Genomic DNA, 15,700 nt, shown 5'->3' on the forward strand with positions numbered 1-15,700 from the left:
CATCACCTCAGGTTACAGAAAGCAGAAAAGGTTTTCTAGAGTAAATGTTGAAGATCTAAAATTACATTTTAAGTGTCATTTTTGTATTTTTGATTATGGGTGATATATGATCTGGTTAGAATGATAAATATCAATTATGAAGTTAAATAGAAAATAATGTAACTTCTTCCTCAATCAAATTACACATTATAAAAATTCAGACTCTATGGTTTACACTCATTGAATATGTATTTTATTAGAGAAATGTAGAATTCAGCATTTTCAATATGTTTAAATGATATTTTGGGAGGTAATGTCTAATAGGGAAAAACATGGCATTTGCCTAAACCTTAAGAATATCCCGAAATCCCATATATTTTATTCTGTGTATGACTTTAAATAATGCCCAATCATTCCATTTAGAAGTGGGCATTATTGTTTCCTAGAATGAAGGACATGGAACAGAAATGGATAGAAAGCCATCCCTCCAGAAAATACCCCATAGCAAGCCCTTCTGTGACTGCTACCCTGACATGCCTGCCTCGAGTCCCCATCATGCTTCTCCCAGAATACCCTCTAAGGTCCACCTGCCACACAGATCTTTCCAAAACTCGAATTGGGTCTAATCAGTTCCTGCTTTAATTAAAACCAGGAACTATGCACTTCAAATAAAACCTAGACATCTCTCTGTGGTTGATGAGGTTCTGTCTGAATGATCGGGCGGTAGTCTATATCTTAGATGTCATCTTTTCTCTTTTTCTCATCCTGCTTGATTTTTCAGCCATAGTGACTTTTCTCTAAAATGTTACTTGAAGAAGTAACATGTTGCTGAACATCCTACCAGCAACAGAGCCCAGCCGATCACTGACATTATCATGATCTTTGTATTTTTCGTAGGACCTATGTGTACGTGACAATGTTTTATTTACTTGATTTCTGGTTTATTATCTGTCATTTCTGCAGATTTTCTTGAAAACAGGAATCTTGCCTGTTTGTTCCCACTTGACCCCCATAGTTGGAATGGTGCTTTGCTTACAGTAGGTTCTCATTAAGTATCTGTGAGATGAACAAATAAGTGAAGCTCCCCATTGCTGGGAAGCAGAGGTTGTCCACCGCACTAAGTCAGTGTCAGAAGTGTGACTATGCAAAGGGTAACTGAGATTTTATGTAGGAAGTAGATGGAATGAAAAAAGCAAGCTCAAGGTCAGTTAATCAAATAAAGATTCAGGATTGGAGAGAATCACATAAGCCAGAGCAGGTGAGCTCAGTATGGACAGGCTGGAAAAGGGCAGCTCCTTGGGCACATGGAGAAGCGTAAGTCTGTTTGGAACCTTGAGGAGTGAGAGGTGAAAGATGTAGGTGGTTCAGATAGAAGAGGTTAGCCGTGAATACATGCTATCCCTCCATTACCTTCCTCCATAAATGAATAGTACTCAAATAATAAAATGGAGAGCTCAGGCAGGCCTGGTGTTGAATCCTGACTCTCTCCTCTTTTTCTTTTTTTTAATCAACTGTGAGACTTTAAAAACTGTTAGGTAACTTCTCTGCTTTTTAATTTTTTAAATTTATTTTTAGTAGAAAGGGGGACGTTAACAGCTAGATGATAAGGCCACAGGAGGATTATTGTGGATGTACAGTTTCCTCCTCACAGTGGGTGGCACTGTTTAAACATGTGATGCATTTCTGTTTTTGTTATTATAAGTAGTACGGCTAGCCAAAAAATTCCAGTATATCCTAATAATTATGAAAACAGATTCTGTGAAAGCTGTGTCTATTTGGGTTAGTAATATCAATTACTTTTAATGTAATAAAAGCTGAAGGAACTGTGAAAAATTATTTTTATGACATCTTGTTTAAAAATGTCCAGTGGTTTTAAAACACAAATCTTCATTGCTGCTAACAACAATGGAGGGGTTACTCAGAAAAAATTCAAGGCATAAAACATAGTCTCCAAATAAAAAAGGTAGAGACAGAGGAAAGACAGAGATCAAAAAGGTAGAGAGCGCTTTCAGGGACATTATTTATTCTTTAGTCACAAAATTATGGTGACTTTTGGATTGGTTTCATTGTTTTGGCTTTATGGGTGCCACATTTTAGGTTTAAGATTAGTTTTTCTTTGGTAGGTTTTGTGTGGGATTAAATCACTTCTTCATGCTAACTCTTCCAGTAATTGAAATATGCTGTCTCAAAATTGCTTTCCTTCAATTATTTAAAAGCCTTGTTCAAGCCTTTTTAAAAGAGGGTGAATAGGATTGCCTCCCTCACTCACCTTCTAATCTCTGAGTAGTCCATTGATTTAGTGTTACTGGTATTTTCTATTGGAATCCTTTTCCTTTTTTAAATGTTACTTATATTTCTCTTCAGGAACCTGTTGGGTAATGTTAATAATTTAGCTAAAATGCATGAAATTATTTAAGTAGCTTAAGGATATAAACTATTTGCAATTAAAATGTGTACCAGGTTGACTTTGAATTTGGGCAATTTCAAAATTATTGCTGTTGTAATTACTCTAAAGCTTTTCTGTTGCTGTAAGTATATTTTAGCCTCATCTGTCTTACCTGAATGAACATGAAATTATATTACTTCATTTTTTAAAAAATATTCAGATTGGTGCTATTTAACTTGAGCTAATTCACTTTCACTCCACTTAATTAACAAAGGCTAAGAAACAATTCTAATACCAGCAGACTGTGGGTGCCACAGATATAGAAAACATTTTAAATCAAAAGCCAGTTATTTTATGACTAGGTGCTTCCTAAATAACTAGAGTTTTGTTTTTTGTTTTTTTGGCTAAAGTTAAACATTTTTTTAAAAAACAAGTTGAATGTAAAATAGTTACTTCCAGTATCAGAGTGATAAAAAGGAAATAAATTTAAAAATGAGCAGTATTTTGCCCCCACAAGAGTTATTTTGTGCATCATATTATTGACTTAGACATAAAACTTTGGATAGCAGATTCAAAGCTTGAAATGGAATATTTTATGATAGATAAAGCCAGTGATTGAATTATCTTCCCCTAGGGACAAATAAATTATAAAAACCTTCTTCAGTGTATATTATATTCCCTATTCATTTCATCGTATAGCTTCCCAACTATTTATCAATATAAAAATTCAACTTACTTGTCTTTGGATAATGATATCTGAACCCCATCACGGCTTAAATACCTAAAATAAGCTACTCAATTTTCAGAACCAATCTTGAAAAAGGCTGCACTCTTGGGACGTATTGATTGCTACTGAAGGAATATATTTCATGACCATTTTTATAATGAATTTCATTATAATAAATATATAACAGATACTGAAATAAAAGTGTATCCATGTACTGAACAAAAACATACTAAAAAGAAAAAAGTTAATATGAAAAAAAGAAGTTAAAATTAGGGGGCTTACTCAGGAGAGATAGGGTGTCCACTAACAAACACAATTGTGGGTTTTGGATCAACTGAAAAGGACAAAGGATTAATTAAGGAAGATGGAGACCCAAAATAATCACCTAAAGTTTAATAAACATGTTATAATAAATATTTCTGAAGATTTTAAACATGACCTGATTCTCCTCTATAGAATATGCAGACTTGTCCAGCAGCTCAGTGTCATAGTCCTGAGCCGCCCACCATCACCAGGTCCCGTGTGTCACCCTCGTGTGAAGCTTGGTTCTCTGAAGCCAAAAGCAGTGAGAAGTTCAAGTGTGTGGTCTCTCCTAACAGCACATGGTAGGGAGGAGGAAGAGGCAGGCTACTCAAGCCAGGCCCTTCCATCCGCCAGCCTGACTGTTAACTCCCTGCCTTCCTGAGCACAGTCAGATGGCAGGGACAATGACAGGAGTTGGGGTGTAATACCTTTCATGGAAGGGGAATACAGGAAAAAGTATTCTTTTCCTGATAGAAATAGTTGTAAAAATTGGACCAAACTGTCTTCTAGGAGTCGATAAATAATATATTGATTTGTTCACTTACAACTTTAAGAAAATATTTTGCATTTTGAGCAACCTAAAGGCAAGTCCTGTTGGACCACTGGTTTTGAATGTACAGAGTTTTAAAAGCCATAACTAAATTTTTAGGGAAAACATAATTTTCTTTATCGGTGTGTGTTTTGAAAAAAAAATTTTAAGTGCTTCTTACAAGAATGTATCTTGTGGTTACCATATTGCTCACCTTAAACATTTCATCAGATATCCATTTTGTTTAAATACGAGTCATAACTTCTTCACTGACCTAATGAAAAAATGCATTTATGGCCAGAGTAGTATTGACTTACTAAAATAATTATTAAAAGTAATGATTATAACCTCAATGACAATACAGTGTGTAAGTAACTATCCCTGCACAATAGTTTATTTAGTCTGAAAGTATTTCCATATATTATTTATATGTGTATTTCTTTCAAAGTGAGAAGAGTTCAGAAGTTAGATAGTAAGATTACCATGTGGATTGACTATCAATTACATTTTTTTTATTTTCTTGCATAAAAAAATCTATATAGTCTAATTTCAGAAATACTCAATTCTTACTTTTCTCTATGTAAGTTACATTCTGTATAAAGGATTCACATAGTTTTAACTTTTATGTCACACACCACCTTCTTTCAAAATCAATTAGTGGCTATCTTTCTCATTTTCACTTGGTCTCTTCTTAGGAAGACCAAATATCTTTTAGTTTAAGTGTAACATAATTAAGCAAAGCTGTCAAAAAATAATATGAAATTTATTTTTTAAGCACATATGAACACTTACTGAAAGTGCATGGAACTGGTTCTTCTATCAGGATGTATATTCTGTTCTAAGAAAAAGAACTGAAAGGTGAAAATGTATATATATTCTGAAGCTTCCTATCTCAGGGCATCCTTAAAATATTGGTGCTGAAGGGAGAAAAAAGCCACCAGGCTGGTGTTTAGACCTAAGTATGATATTTACTCCTACTACTTAAGATTGATTGTATCAGTTCCTCAACAGTTGTCTCTGTCTCGCACCTTGATCTCTCAAGTTTCTCTGGTGAAAAAAATGGAAAAAATTTAAATTAAAGCAATACTGTTAATTAACTTTGTTTTAAAGCAGTTATTGATTAAAATACATTCAAGCCATTTACATAAATAGCAATATAACAAAGAAGACAGGAAGATTAAAATTGCTTGTCAGTTGACCTGAGTCATAAGATACCTAGCAAATGAGTCAAAAAGAAATAAGTTCAGTTTTAGAATTGTATGAATTTGATTATATGTTTTTTATTCTTCTTCATATCACTTCTGCTTGTTTGACAGCATGTGCTGAGTTATTTATAATAGTTCATCCACCCAAGACATTCTTTAAAGAAACACACAGGTCACTGATAAAGACAAACATTTAAACTGGTAATAAATTTTACCATGATTTAGAGCCTCATTACCCAAGTGTGGTCCCGGGGCTGACGGTATCAGCATCACCTTGGAGCTTGTAAGAGATGCAGAATCTCAGATTACATCTCAGATGAATGAATCAGAAAGAAACTGCTAAGGAGATCTACAGGAGATTTATATGCACATTAAGTTGGAACAGCACTGTTTAGAGTTTCTTTTAAGTTGCAGAAATCTCCCTCCTGAGAATTAATCTTACAAATACATAAATAAATAAATAAATAGGAGTGTGTAAACTAGACATAACTAAAGTGTTTACGATAGCATTGTTTGTAAACAGCTCTAAAATAGAAGTCACTTAATTATATTTCACTCAGGGTAGATTCTTTTCATCTAACCTCGGAACTTTTTATTTCCAATTCCTCTGTGTTTTGAGGAAGTTTTATTTGTTTGTTTGTTTTGTTTATGTTATTGTTCCATAGAGTGATATGGTAGCTGGACAATTTTCTTTAGAAATTTTTCATACATTTTTGGCGGGTTACTGTTAATAGTCATAAGGTCGGTTTTCCCTTTAGAGTGTTTTGCAAAACACATTATGTTTCTCTTCCAAAGTTGGGTAAAGCTAATTATTTCCTCTCCCTAATATCCCGCGGATGCCAATTGGTGTTAAGCCAACATGTCTGCTTTTTTTACTGTCTTTATATATTTGGCTCTGCTTCTAGTCAGAGCCTAGTTTTCTGAGACTGTTCTTTCCCCTATTATGTCTATTTGTTTCTACAACACCGTCTTATTTTTATTGCACTGTATTTGTGGAAAGATGGATATTATTAGGATTAGTACGTACCTTTTAACAGGTGGAGCTACGGAAGCATGGTCCTCAGTAGTTCAAGCAAAGCAAACACTGTGAGAACTGAAATACAATTTCCCAAGGACAGCAGTACCCAAAATAATGTACGACTTTAGTTCAAGGGATCATCTGATCTGTCTTTGCCAAAAATAGAATAACATTTTAGAACTAAAAGGACACATCAAAGGTAAAACCTAGAAACAATTCAATAAAGCTGTGTTTGCAATGGTTATTTCTATAAGAAGGATTTCTGTTCAAAGAGCAATTCTTTATAAGTGAAACACACAAAAGCAAAACAGATATTCACAATGAGATCTTCAAGCGGAAGGAAGTTGAATGGCCAGGAAGACATCTCACATAAAAGCACATTTCTTTTTTTCTGGGTGGAATGGTAAAATTCTAGGTCTGACTTAACCCGAAGTCAGTAGCAATGATCAAATCAAATAAAATAAAATACAGGCAACCTATAAGAGTTAGGCTCACAGCAATAAAAAAATTAATCATCTCAGTGGATTGTAACTGGAACAGTAACGGCTTATCTTCCTAGTGTTATATATTTTTCCTGTGGATCCCCCATGAGTCTGCTCTGAGCATGTCCTCATTCTGAGATGCAGCTGAAGAGGCTGTCCCTGGAACATGCTGCCCTCCTGGCAGAGTTGAGAAAGCAAAATGCTGGCTATAACTTTGCCATGACTCTCAAGACGTGTCCTAGCCCATGGCCTATCTGGTTTGCATGGATTCCACTGACCTAAGCATCTTCCTTTCCAGGACCTGGCTAAAGAGACTCATTCATCAACAATTCATAGTTCTTCCCTACAATGTACCTTTTAACCCATGTGAGCATGTATGCATCTGTGATGGTGCAGAAAATAATTGCAAAAAAATAATCTGACCTGCCACACCGTTGTTATTGATTTATCCCTGGAATTATTTCACTCATTCTGTTATTCAGTGTAACAGTATACGTGACAATGCAAATTGAGAAAATCCAAGAGAAAAGGTAATGGTATAAAAGTTCTTTAGTTTCTGTGTTTTCATGGATATAATATAGATAATTTGAAATGCAGAACAGAAAAATACATGATTGTGAGGTCCACAGTATATCACCTATACCTATTCCCTTATGTATGAACTGATCATAGGATAATATTAAAATCATGATTTTTTTGTCCTGTTTCTCACTTTCTATGAAAGCATCCTTCATTATATGCATTTAATGTCCATAAAGTACCACAGTATTTTGGTTGTAAAAGACACAGCTGCATGATTTGTGGGTGAAATAATCTCATCTTTTTTATACCCACAGTCATTAATCCTCTTCACTTTCTAACAGACACAGAATGTTGAATAGTTTTCAAAATCCCATTGAGTTTTTCCAAAACATGTGGATGTCCTCTGGAACTCATGTTATGACTCTGAACTACAGCTGGCTTAAAAATATGAATAAAACTGACATTTGAACAAAACCTTTCTTAGTTGATAGAATAATATCTCAGTTTTCAATCTGAATATTTTAATACTTACATAGAATTGTAATGTACTGCTGTAATAGAATACCCAAGAGAGATTTGCATTCAAGTTGAGGATGCATGCTTCCTTCTTAAAGACTGAACATAAAAGTTTCAAAAAATGTGAAGACCAATAGCATCACAAATGCATGATAGCTGTGTATAATTTAAAAAAATAAAAGCCAGCTTTCTTAGAAAACAGATTGAGTGGTCTTGTCTAAGTGTCTTAGATATTTTACAATGCATGATTTACAAAACTTGAAATTTAGCATGAGCTAGCCAGTTTACTAGGTACAGTTTTCTGGCCTGTAGTACTATTAGTTCAAAACAAAGTGTTCATGACACATAAAAGAACAATTACGATCATTTGAACTGAATGGGGGCAATGCCATCAAAACGGATTTTTGAAAAGAAGAAAGCAAGCATCAATTAGGTGCTAGACTAAATATCTAAGAAGGGGGAGGTCTAATGCTTAATGTTAAACTATAGTGACATTGGTTTTTGAGGGGAGGACAACCTTTGAACCCCCAAAACTGCAATTTAGTTATAATATACCCTGAAGTCCACCCTCGAGAAAGTTCATTGTCAATACCTAAGGTGTCCATGGAGGGGTAGTGATTGCCGTAGAATTTAACACATAGTACCTTAATCTATGTGGGCAACCTCTGAATTTAACATATCTATTTATGTAACTGTAGAGGCATATATATGTTTTCTCTGCATTTTAAAGGTAGAATTGAAAACGGATGTGTATCGATAAACTTGGTCATGTTTACATTTGCCATGCAGATCTGCAGCAAAGTTTTCTGCATAATAGTAATTTTAGATTATGCACCCCCGCCTAAGTTCATTTTACATATTTTCTTAATTTGCTTTTGGACCATAGGAGTTTTAGATAACCTAAACTATATCAGACTGTCAATAAAATTTTAGGGACATTGTTACAAAAAAAATCTAGCTATTCAACCATGACTAAATAAGTATTTTCAGCCGTCAACATCCCAAGTTCTTCTCTGGGCATAAGGGAAATACTCCCAAACAACAGACAAGTAAATGTCCTTGGACTTTGGTTGGTTGTCCCTCTTTTTTATTTTATTATGTCTGTAATTTCCTCACCAGCAGATAACCGGGGTGGGGGGGATGGATTTTAAGTGTCAAATGGAATCATCTGAACCATATTCAATGCAGGAGAGGAGTCACTCACCATTTTCGTGGACAAGCGGAAGCTGAGCAAAGGATCTGAAGGAAGTGATCCCAGCGCCAACAGCTCTTCGGTCACCCTGGAGATGCTGCACCAGCTCGCCGCCTCCTACTTCATCGACAGGGACAGCACCCTGCGGAGACTGCACCACATCCAGATCGCGTCCACCGCCATAAAGGTACGGGTGCACCCACTCCGGGTATCTGCCGTGACGCTATTTTTCCTATCTCTCCTATCCACTTTGAAGGATCAGCACATCCCATCAACTTAAAGAATTGTGTTCTGAAATTATTTTAACGTCTCCTCCCATAGTGAGCTGTGCAATATCTTTAAGATAAAATTGTGTGTCTCTTGATGGAACTATTTTAACTGAAAATTGGGTTCAGGGTCTTCATAGCCTAATATTAATTGAAGCATTCTTGGATTATGTAAGTTTATTCTGGGATATAGAGACTCCCTCACAAAGTGTACATGGATAAAATTTATTTAATATCATAATTTAAAAATATATCTTCATATTTTATTTTGTACATTTTAAGATATTATCCTAAGAAGGGATTTATTAGACTCAAAGTGGTCAGTGATAGAGTCATTAAGAAGCCCTGTTTAAGCAGTATTTCCCCCCATTGCCTTTAGACTTAAATGCAAGTATTTGGTTATAAGTTTCTAGAAGTCAAGGTATACCATAATCTAGAATTAGTGGGTAAACTCTATATATTCACCAAAGTCCTTTGCTTGTGACTATATTAAGGTTGACTGCACCAAAGCTAAAATAAAAAATAAGGTTCTTTGTTTTTATTTATTTATTTATTTTTCTGAGAGAGAGAGAGAGAGAGAGAGAGAGAGAGAGAGAGAGAGAGAGAGAGATATTGTGCATTACCAAACAATAGACTTTTTGATATATTTCTCTGGCAGATTAGGTCAACACATATTGTTTTGGTCAACAGTGAATGCAAACCTAACATACCAAAGAGTTGGCAGAGTGTGATAGTGTGATTCAGGACTAAATTAATAAGAGTAAAGTAAAATACAAAGAATGTTTCTTTTGCTTTAATTTTTAATTATTTTGTCATCGGTCTGTTTCTCTGCACAGTTCGGGAGTTAAGGCAGGAAAATCTGTAAATATAAGCAGGGTGTCAACGATCAGTTAGTAAATAAGGTACATGTTTAGAAGTCCTACCATTCAGCTCATAGGGTCTTGTTCTGTGAGTGGTGGGTTGATCAATGCTGATGAGCTTGCCCCTCACTCCTTCCTGTCCCTGGCATGTCACTGTGAGACCGGCCTTGCACGGCGTTTCCGCCCTCCAGAGTCACAATCGTTCCTTCTCCTCTATTTCTCTCCAGGACCTTGTGTTGTGCCCCCAGGATGGTGAGCATTCCAACTGCACACAATGGCTTTGCACACTCTGGGTGGGTCCCAGTAGGCTGTGTGTGGCCAGGAGACAAAGGTCTGAAGGGCAGTTTATGAGGAACACAAAGCAGAGCAGGGCGTGCAGCGAGAGACCAGCAGCCGGTCCGTCACCTGCTTCCCCGGTGACCTCACAGCACCTCTTCATGCTTCAGTTTCTCCATTGCTATAACAGGGCTCTGGGCGCCCTCGCCACATTCCTTCTCTAAGGAACGGAGCCCTGGGAGGCAATGCTCTCATCGGAATCTTCTTTTACAATTATTATAAAATCTGGTCATTAAATATATTTTATTGCTTTATAAGATTAAAATTAGTATATGTGGGTTTGGGTTTTTTTTTTATCAGTTATTTGGAAAGTTAGGGCTTCAATATGTGGGAATGATAGGTAAAATTAGTCTAAGAAATATGTTTCGTGAGGATGTTATAAGAGAGAATATAGGTGTCATAGAAATAACTTTAGCTTAAGGGTTACACAAATACTACTACCCATCTTAAAGTTGCTGGTAGATGAGGTTGGGAAAAAGAGTTGTGTATATATCAATTATGTAGTTACACTTAGTTTACCTCTGACTGTTATAACTTATACTGAGTAATCAAGTCTATAAAGAATAATCATGCTGTATAGATAAAAATGTAGCTGAAGTGAAAGAAGATGTTTTAGTTAAAAGTATTGTAAGGGAGGATATTGTTAAAGATGTGTAGCTTGAGATTGCTGAGGAGAAATAGATTTTTTTCCAGAAATCAATTTCAATGATATAAACAAGAACTTAAAGTGTATTTCCTAATAGAAGACATCACTGTTGTAAGTATGTTTATTACATGGCTATTGATTTTTTCTTTTGCTCGGTGCAAACACAATTTTACCATGGAGTTTTTGTACATATTCTGAGAAAGAAACATGCATTCACAGCTCATGTGAAGACTCAATGGATATCAGTACGTCTCTTCTCCCACTAGAGAACTTAGATCACAACAAGCACATGTTTTACTGTAGATGGGCATCGTTCTTAGGCCCTGGTGGTCCTACAAGGGATGCTCCGGCTTCGTGAAGTAGATAATCTCGCCGTATGTTAGAAATGAGACCCAAAGGCAAGTGCCTTCAATGAGGCATCTAAAAGCAGGTCTGGGGAAGAGCAAGGAGTAACCTGGAATGTGGGAGAGTCCGCAGCTCACCTGGGGAGGGCTGCAGACTGTGCTCCTTGTCTACCATGGGAAATGGTCCAGAGCACACATTGGAAACATTTCAAAGTAGGTGTCACGTGGCGGGGGAAGAGCAAAGTGGGGTTTTATATCAGGGAGAGGAATCTGAGAAGAGTACGGGACTGACACCCAGATGGGGTGTAAAGACAAATACCGTTGGTCACATGTCACCGTGCTCCAGCCGGAAACTGTGTTGATGGGAGTGGTCCCATGACAGTACAATGGAGCCAATTTTTTTATTTTTATTTTTTAGTTTTTATTTTTTACAGAGACAGAGAGAGGGATAGATAGGGACAGATAGAGATGAGAAGCATCAATCATTAGTTTTTAGTTGCAACACCTTAGTTGGTCATTGATTGCTTTCTCACATGTGCCTTGACTGGGGGGCTACAGCAGACCAAGTAACCTCTTACTTAAGCCAGCGACCTTGGGTTCAAGCTGGTGAGCCTTGCTCAAATCAGATGAGCCTGCGCTCAAGCTGGCGACCTCGGAATCTCGAACCTGGGTCCTCCGCATCCCAGTCTGAGGCTCTATCCATTGCGCCACCACCTGGTCAGGCGGAGCCAAATTTCTTGTTGCCTAGGGATGTGGTGGCCATTGTACAGTCTTAGCTCAACGCATCCCTCTTGTGTTTGCGGTGACGCTGGTATAAACAAGCTTACTGAGCTGCCCGTCAGACAGAGGCGTCCCCCGTGCAGTTACAGAAGCGATGTCATCTGGGTTTGTGTGAGCACCCTCTTTGATCTCAGGACAAAATCACCTGACAGTGCATTTCTCAGACCGTGTCCCCATTGTCAAGTGGGGCACGGGTGTACACATATCTTGTGTAGTCGCTAAGAAGCAGTATTGCCGCTAACAGCAACATGGCTAAAGATATAGTCACAAAAGTGCCTGGGGGTGCAAGAAAGAGGTGGTGGGGAATGGGACAGAGGGGAGGCAACCAGGTCTTTGATGATGTACCTTAGGACGGAATGGGGTTCCCCTCTGAGTTAGTTGTAATTTTCAATGACTAGTGATGCACTGGTCCAGGGTCAGCAGCAGCCTGGATTGCAGTGAAGGCTCCAGAGACATGTTGTGTGCTGGCGTGTGTGGTGTCGTACGCACAGGAGGATGGCAGGTCCCTGGTTGTATGCACACTTCTCTGTGCCTGTGTGATTTTCTCAGGAGAGCATCCTTTACTTTCGTTAGGTATCAGATGTGTCCCTACACGGATAAAAGGTGTCTCTCCTCAATTATAGGAGTATAATTGCTTAGACTTAAGTTAATGTGGTAAGAGGGACTGCAGAGGTGAAGTGGGAGGTTTGTTCTCTGAATCCAAGGTATTATTCAGTTACTGAAATCATTTATATTCAAATAAATAATTCAATGTAAAGTGCCTTTATAACATATTTAAATTCAAGAGCTTAACTCCTTTTCTAAATCTCTAAAGGTTCCATGACTTATTCTTATACTTTAAAGATTCAAACTAAGGGTAGAAAGATCCACATATTCTTTGATTAGGGAATAGACTGTGTGCTTTAAGTGCCACCAAGTAAACATTTAGTTTCTTGAACACAGTCACAGAACTGGGCAAGGTTTGTTGAAAAGTAAAGCCAAATAAGACCATTATCAGATAACAGTAAAATATAGTGAAACCTGCAAAATCATGCATGCTTTTATCTTTTATAAAAACTCAGAAGAATTGGACAAGTAGTATTAACTATAAGCCAGTTTCTAGAAAATGGAATTAGAACCATTTGCTGTTTTTATATCTTATACTTATGAATGTAAATATAGACTGCAGTTCACTAATCCATCTGTAAATACATGAAAAATATCTCAAATGCCTGTGTAGCTTAATTACCTGCTACATTATTTGAATAAATAATATTTATATCAAATATTATTTCTTGACATTATTTTTAGTGCAATATGTCAAGAATAACACCTAAATTGGCCAATGTTTTCAAAGATTCAGTTTCATTGCTTTATATTACCTAAAAGATTGAACTAACATATACTTAAGGTTATTTTGAATTAGTCTAATAAACTTTAATATTATATGATTGACAAAAATAAGAAAAAAAGTACAATTTGGGGAAATTTTCATCAACTACCTTATGTGGCATGTCCATTTCTAAAATTTTCCTCATACTTTAAATTTTAAAAATTACATTACATGCAGGGAATAAAATTTTTTTTATCAAACTGTCAAAAATTTTAAAGGATTCAATTCAATTACTGTTTTTTTCTAAAACACCAATTGGCATTTTTCTAATATAGAAAAAATATCAGATAATTTTTTAAGATTATAATATGTAGAAATATTTTCCAACAAATTTGCATTATCTCCTCCATGAAAAGAATTGAGATGACATTTTCAAAACATAGTAAAATGTTCATCGCAATAACACTGCCTTCACCCTGAGAAGCAAGGCTGTTCTGGTTTTGTTTTGTGTTATTTTAATCTAGCTATCACTATTAGATCACCAAATTGATGCAAACCTTTATCATTTTCCCCCATGTATAATATGCTTCCATGTATAAGATGCACCTTAATTTTGGGGTCCAAAATTTGAAAAAAAAATGTATTACATAGTTATTGAACTCAAGTTTTATTCATCATAAAACACATACAAGCGTGGAAAATGCAGGAAATGCAAGTACAGTAAAAAACCTACAACCACTGTATAAGATGCACCCAGTTTTTAGACCCCAAATTTTTCAAAAAAGGGTGCATCTTATGCATGGGGGAATACAGTATCTTTTATTTAGCTATTGGAGGCAAAGCTCAGTCGTATTGCCCCAGGAGTCACGTCTTTATCCAGGAACATTGGGTTAGTTTGTTAGAAACAGTGATTTGGAACAAATGCTCTCACCAGTAATACTTTAAATCAGTAAAATCTTGAACTCTTGTTTCTTTCCACATATAAATTACACTTTCAGTTTACAAAGGAATCTAAAAGGAACAAATTTCAAATAACACTAAGTAAAAACAAGATACATTTATAGGTCTAGAGTGTTGGGCATAATCTAGAACTTTTCAAGCAACATCAGTAAAGCAGCCTTGATGAAAGAAAAAAATGAAGAAAGCAAAAAAAAAAGTATATTGATACTTTTACAAAATATACCCATTTTAAATATTAAAAATGCCATTATTAGGCAATTAGGAACAACTAATGGCAATTTATATTATATGTTAATTGAATTTTTAATGTTACTCATAACGTGGAAAAAAATTAAAAAAAAATAAAAACACAGGTAGAGCCTGACAAGGCGATGGCACAGTGGATAGAGCATCGGACTGGGATGTGGAGGACCCAGGTTTGAAACCCTGAGGTCGCTGGCTTGAGTGCAGGCTCATCTGGTTTGAGCACAGTTCACCAGGTTGAGCCCAAGGTCGCTGGCTTAAGCAAGGGGTCACTCGCTCTGCTGTAGCCCCACGGTCAAAGCACATATGAGAAAGCAATCAATGAATAACTAAGGTGCCATAATGAAGAATTGATGCTTCCCATCTCTCTCTCCCTTCCTGTCTGTCTGTCCCTGTCTGTCCCTCTGTCTGTCTGTCTCTCTCTCTCTGTGTCACACACACACACACACACACAAAACCCAGATAGAGTGATTTTTCAAGTTCTAATGCAGTTTTAGATTAGCCAGAGCATATGTCCTGAGTGTTATTGTGTAAGAGTAAACGCTAAGCATGTGGGTTAAGTTAGTAATGGAAGTCAGAACAGGGGAGTGGAAGGAATTAGCAAAGATTATTATGTGTAGAAGGATTTATCTCATGAACCATCAGAAATGGTTTTGATTGTAGCAAAGCCCTGATTCGAGACTAAAATGGGTATGATTACAGCCTTTTCAGAAGCATTATTTACCTTGGAAAGTTTGCACAAAACCTGATCAGGATTTTGTTGTTATTAGTTTGTCTGTTTCTTTTTCTTTACTTCTTTTTTTTTCATGACCCACCAGGATGTTTCTTAGTGAATTCTTATGGTTACAGAGCCAATTTCACTTTTCTTATTTGTTATTTATTAGCCTCTCACCCACTCCTCTAGTTGAATAACACTGAATTCTGGAGTCAGAACAGCAGAGTAAATCCCAGGGTCATTAGTCACCATATCTGGGCAAACTAAACCACTCAATTTTCCTTTGACTTAGGTTCATTATCTGTAGAATGAGTATCATATCGATTTTTTATCAGGACCAACTGAGTTAATACTTGCTAAGCTCTTAGAGCAATGCTTA

General features: G+C 36.3%; 1 protein-coding gene across 4 annotated transcripts in view; it reads left to right on the forward strand.

The window, feature by feature from the left end:
- Nucleotides 1-15,700, forward strand: part of BRINP3 (BMP/retinoic acid inducible neural specific 3) — a 342,152-nt gene that overhangs the window by 217,894 nt on the left and 108,558 nt on the right. For all 4 annotated transcript variants that reach the window (XM_066360881.1, XM_066360884.1, XM_066360885.1 and 1 more), the window contains one exon: nucleotides 8,856-9,046. In XM_066360881.1, coding sequence (XP_066216978.1) covers nucleotides 8,856-9,046 — 191 coding nt within the window. The remainder of the gene's footprint in view (nucleotides 1-8,855; nucleotides 9,047-15,700) is intronic.

This window comes from Saccopteryx leptura, chromosome 1 (assembly GCF_036850995.1).
Source record: "Saccopteryx leptura isolate mSacLep1 chromosome 1, mSacLep1_pri_phased_curated, whole genome shotgun sequence".
Classification (NCBI taxonomy): Eukaryota; Metazoa; Chordata; class Mammalia; order Chiroptera; family Emballonuridae; genus Saccopteryx; species Saccopteryx leptura.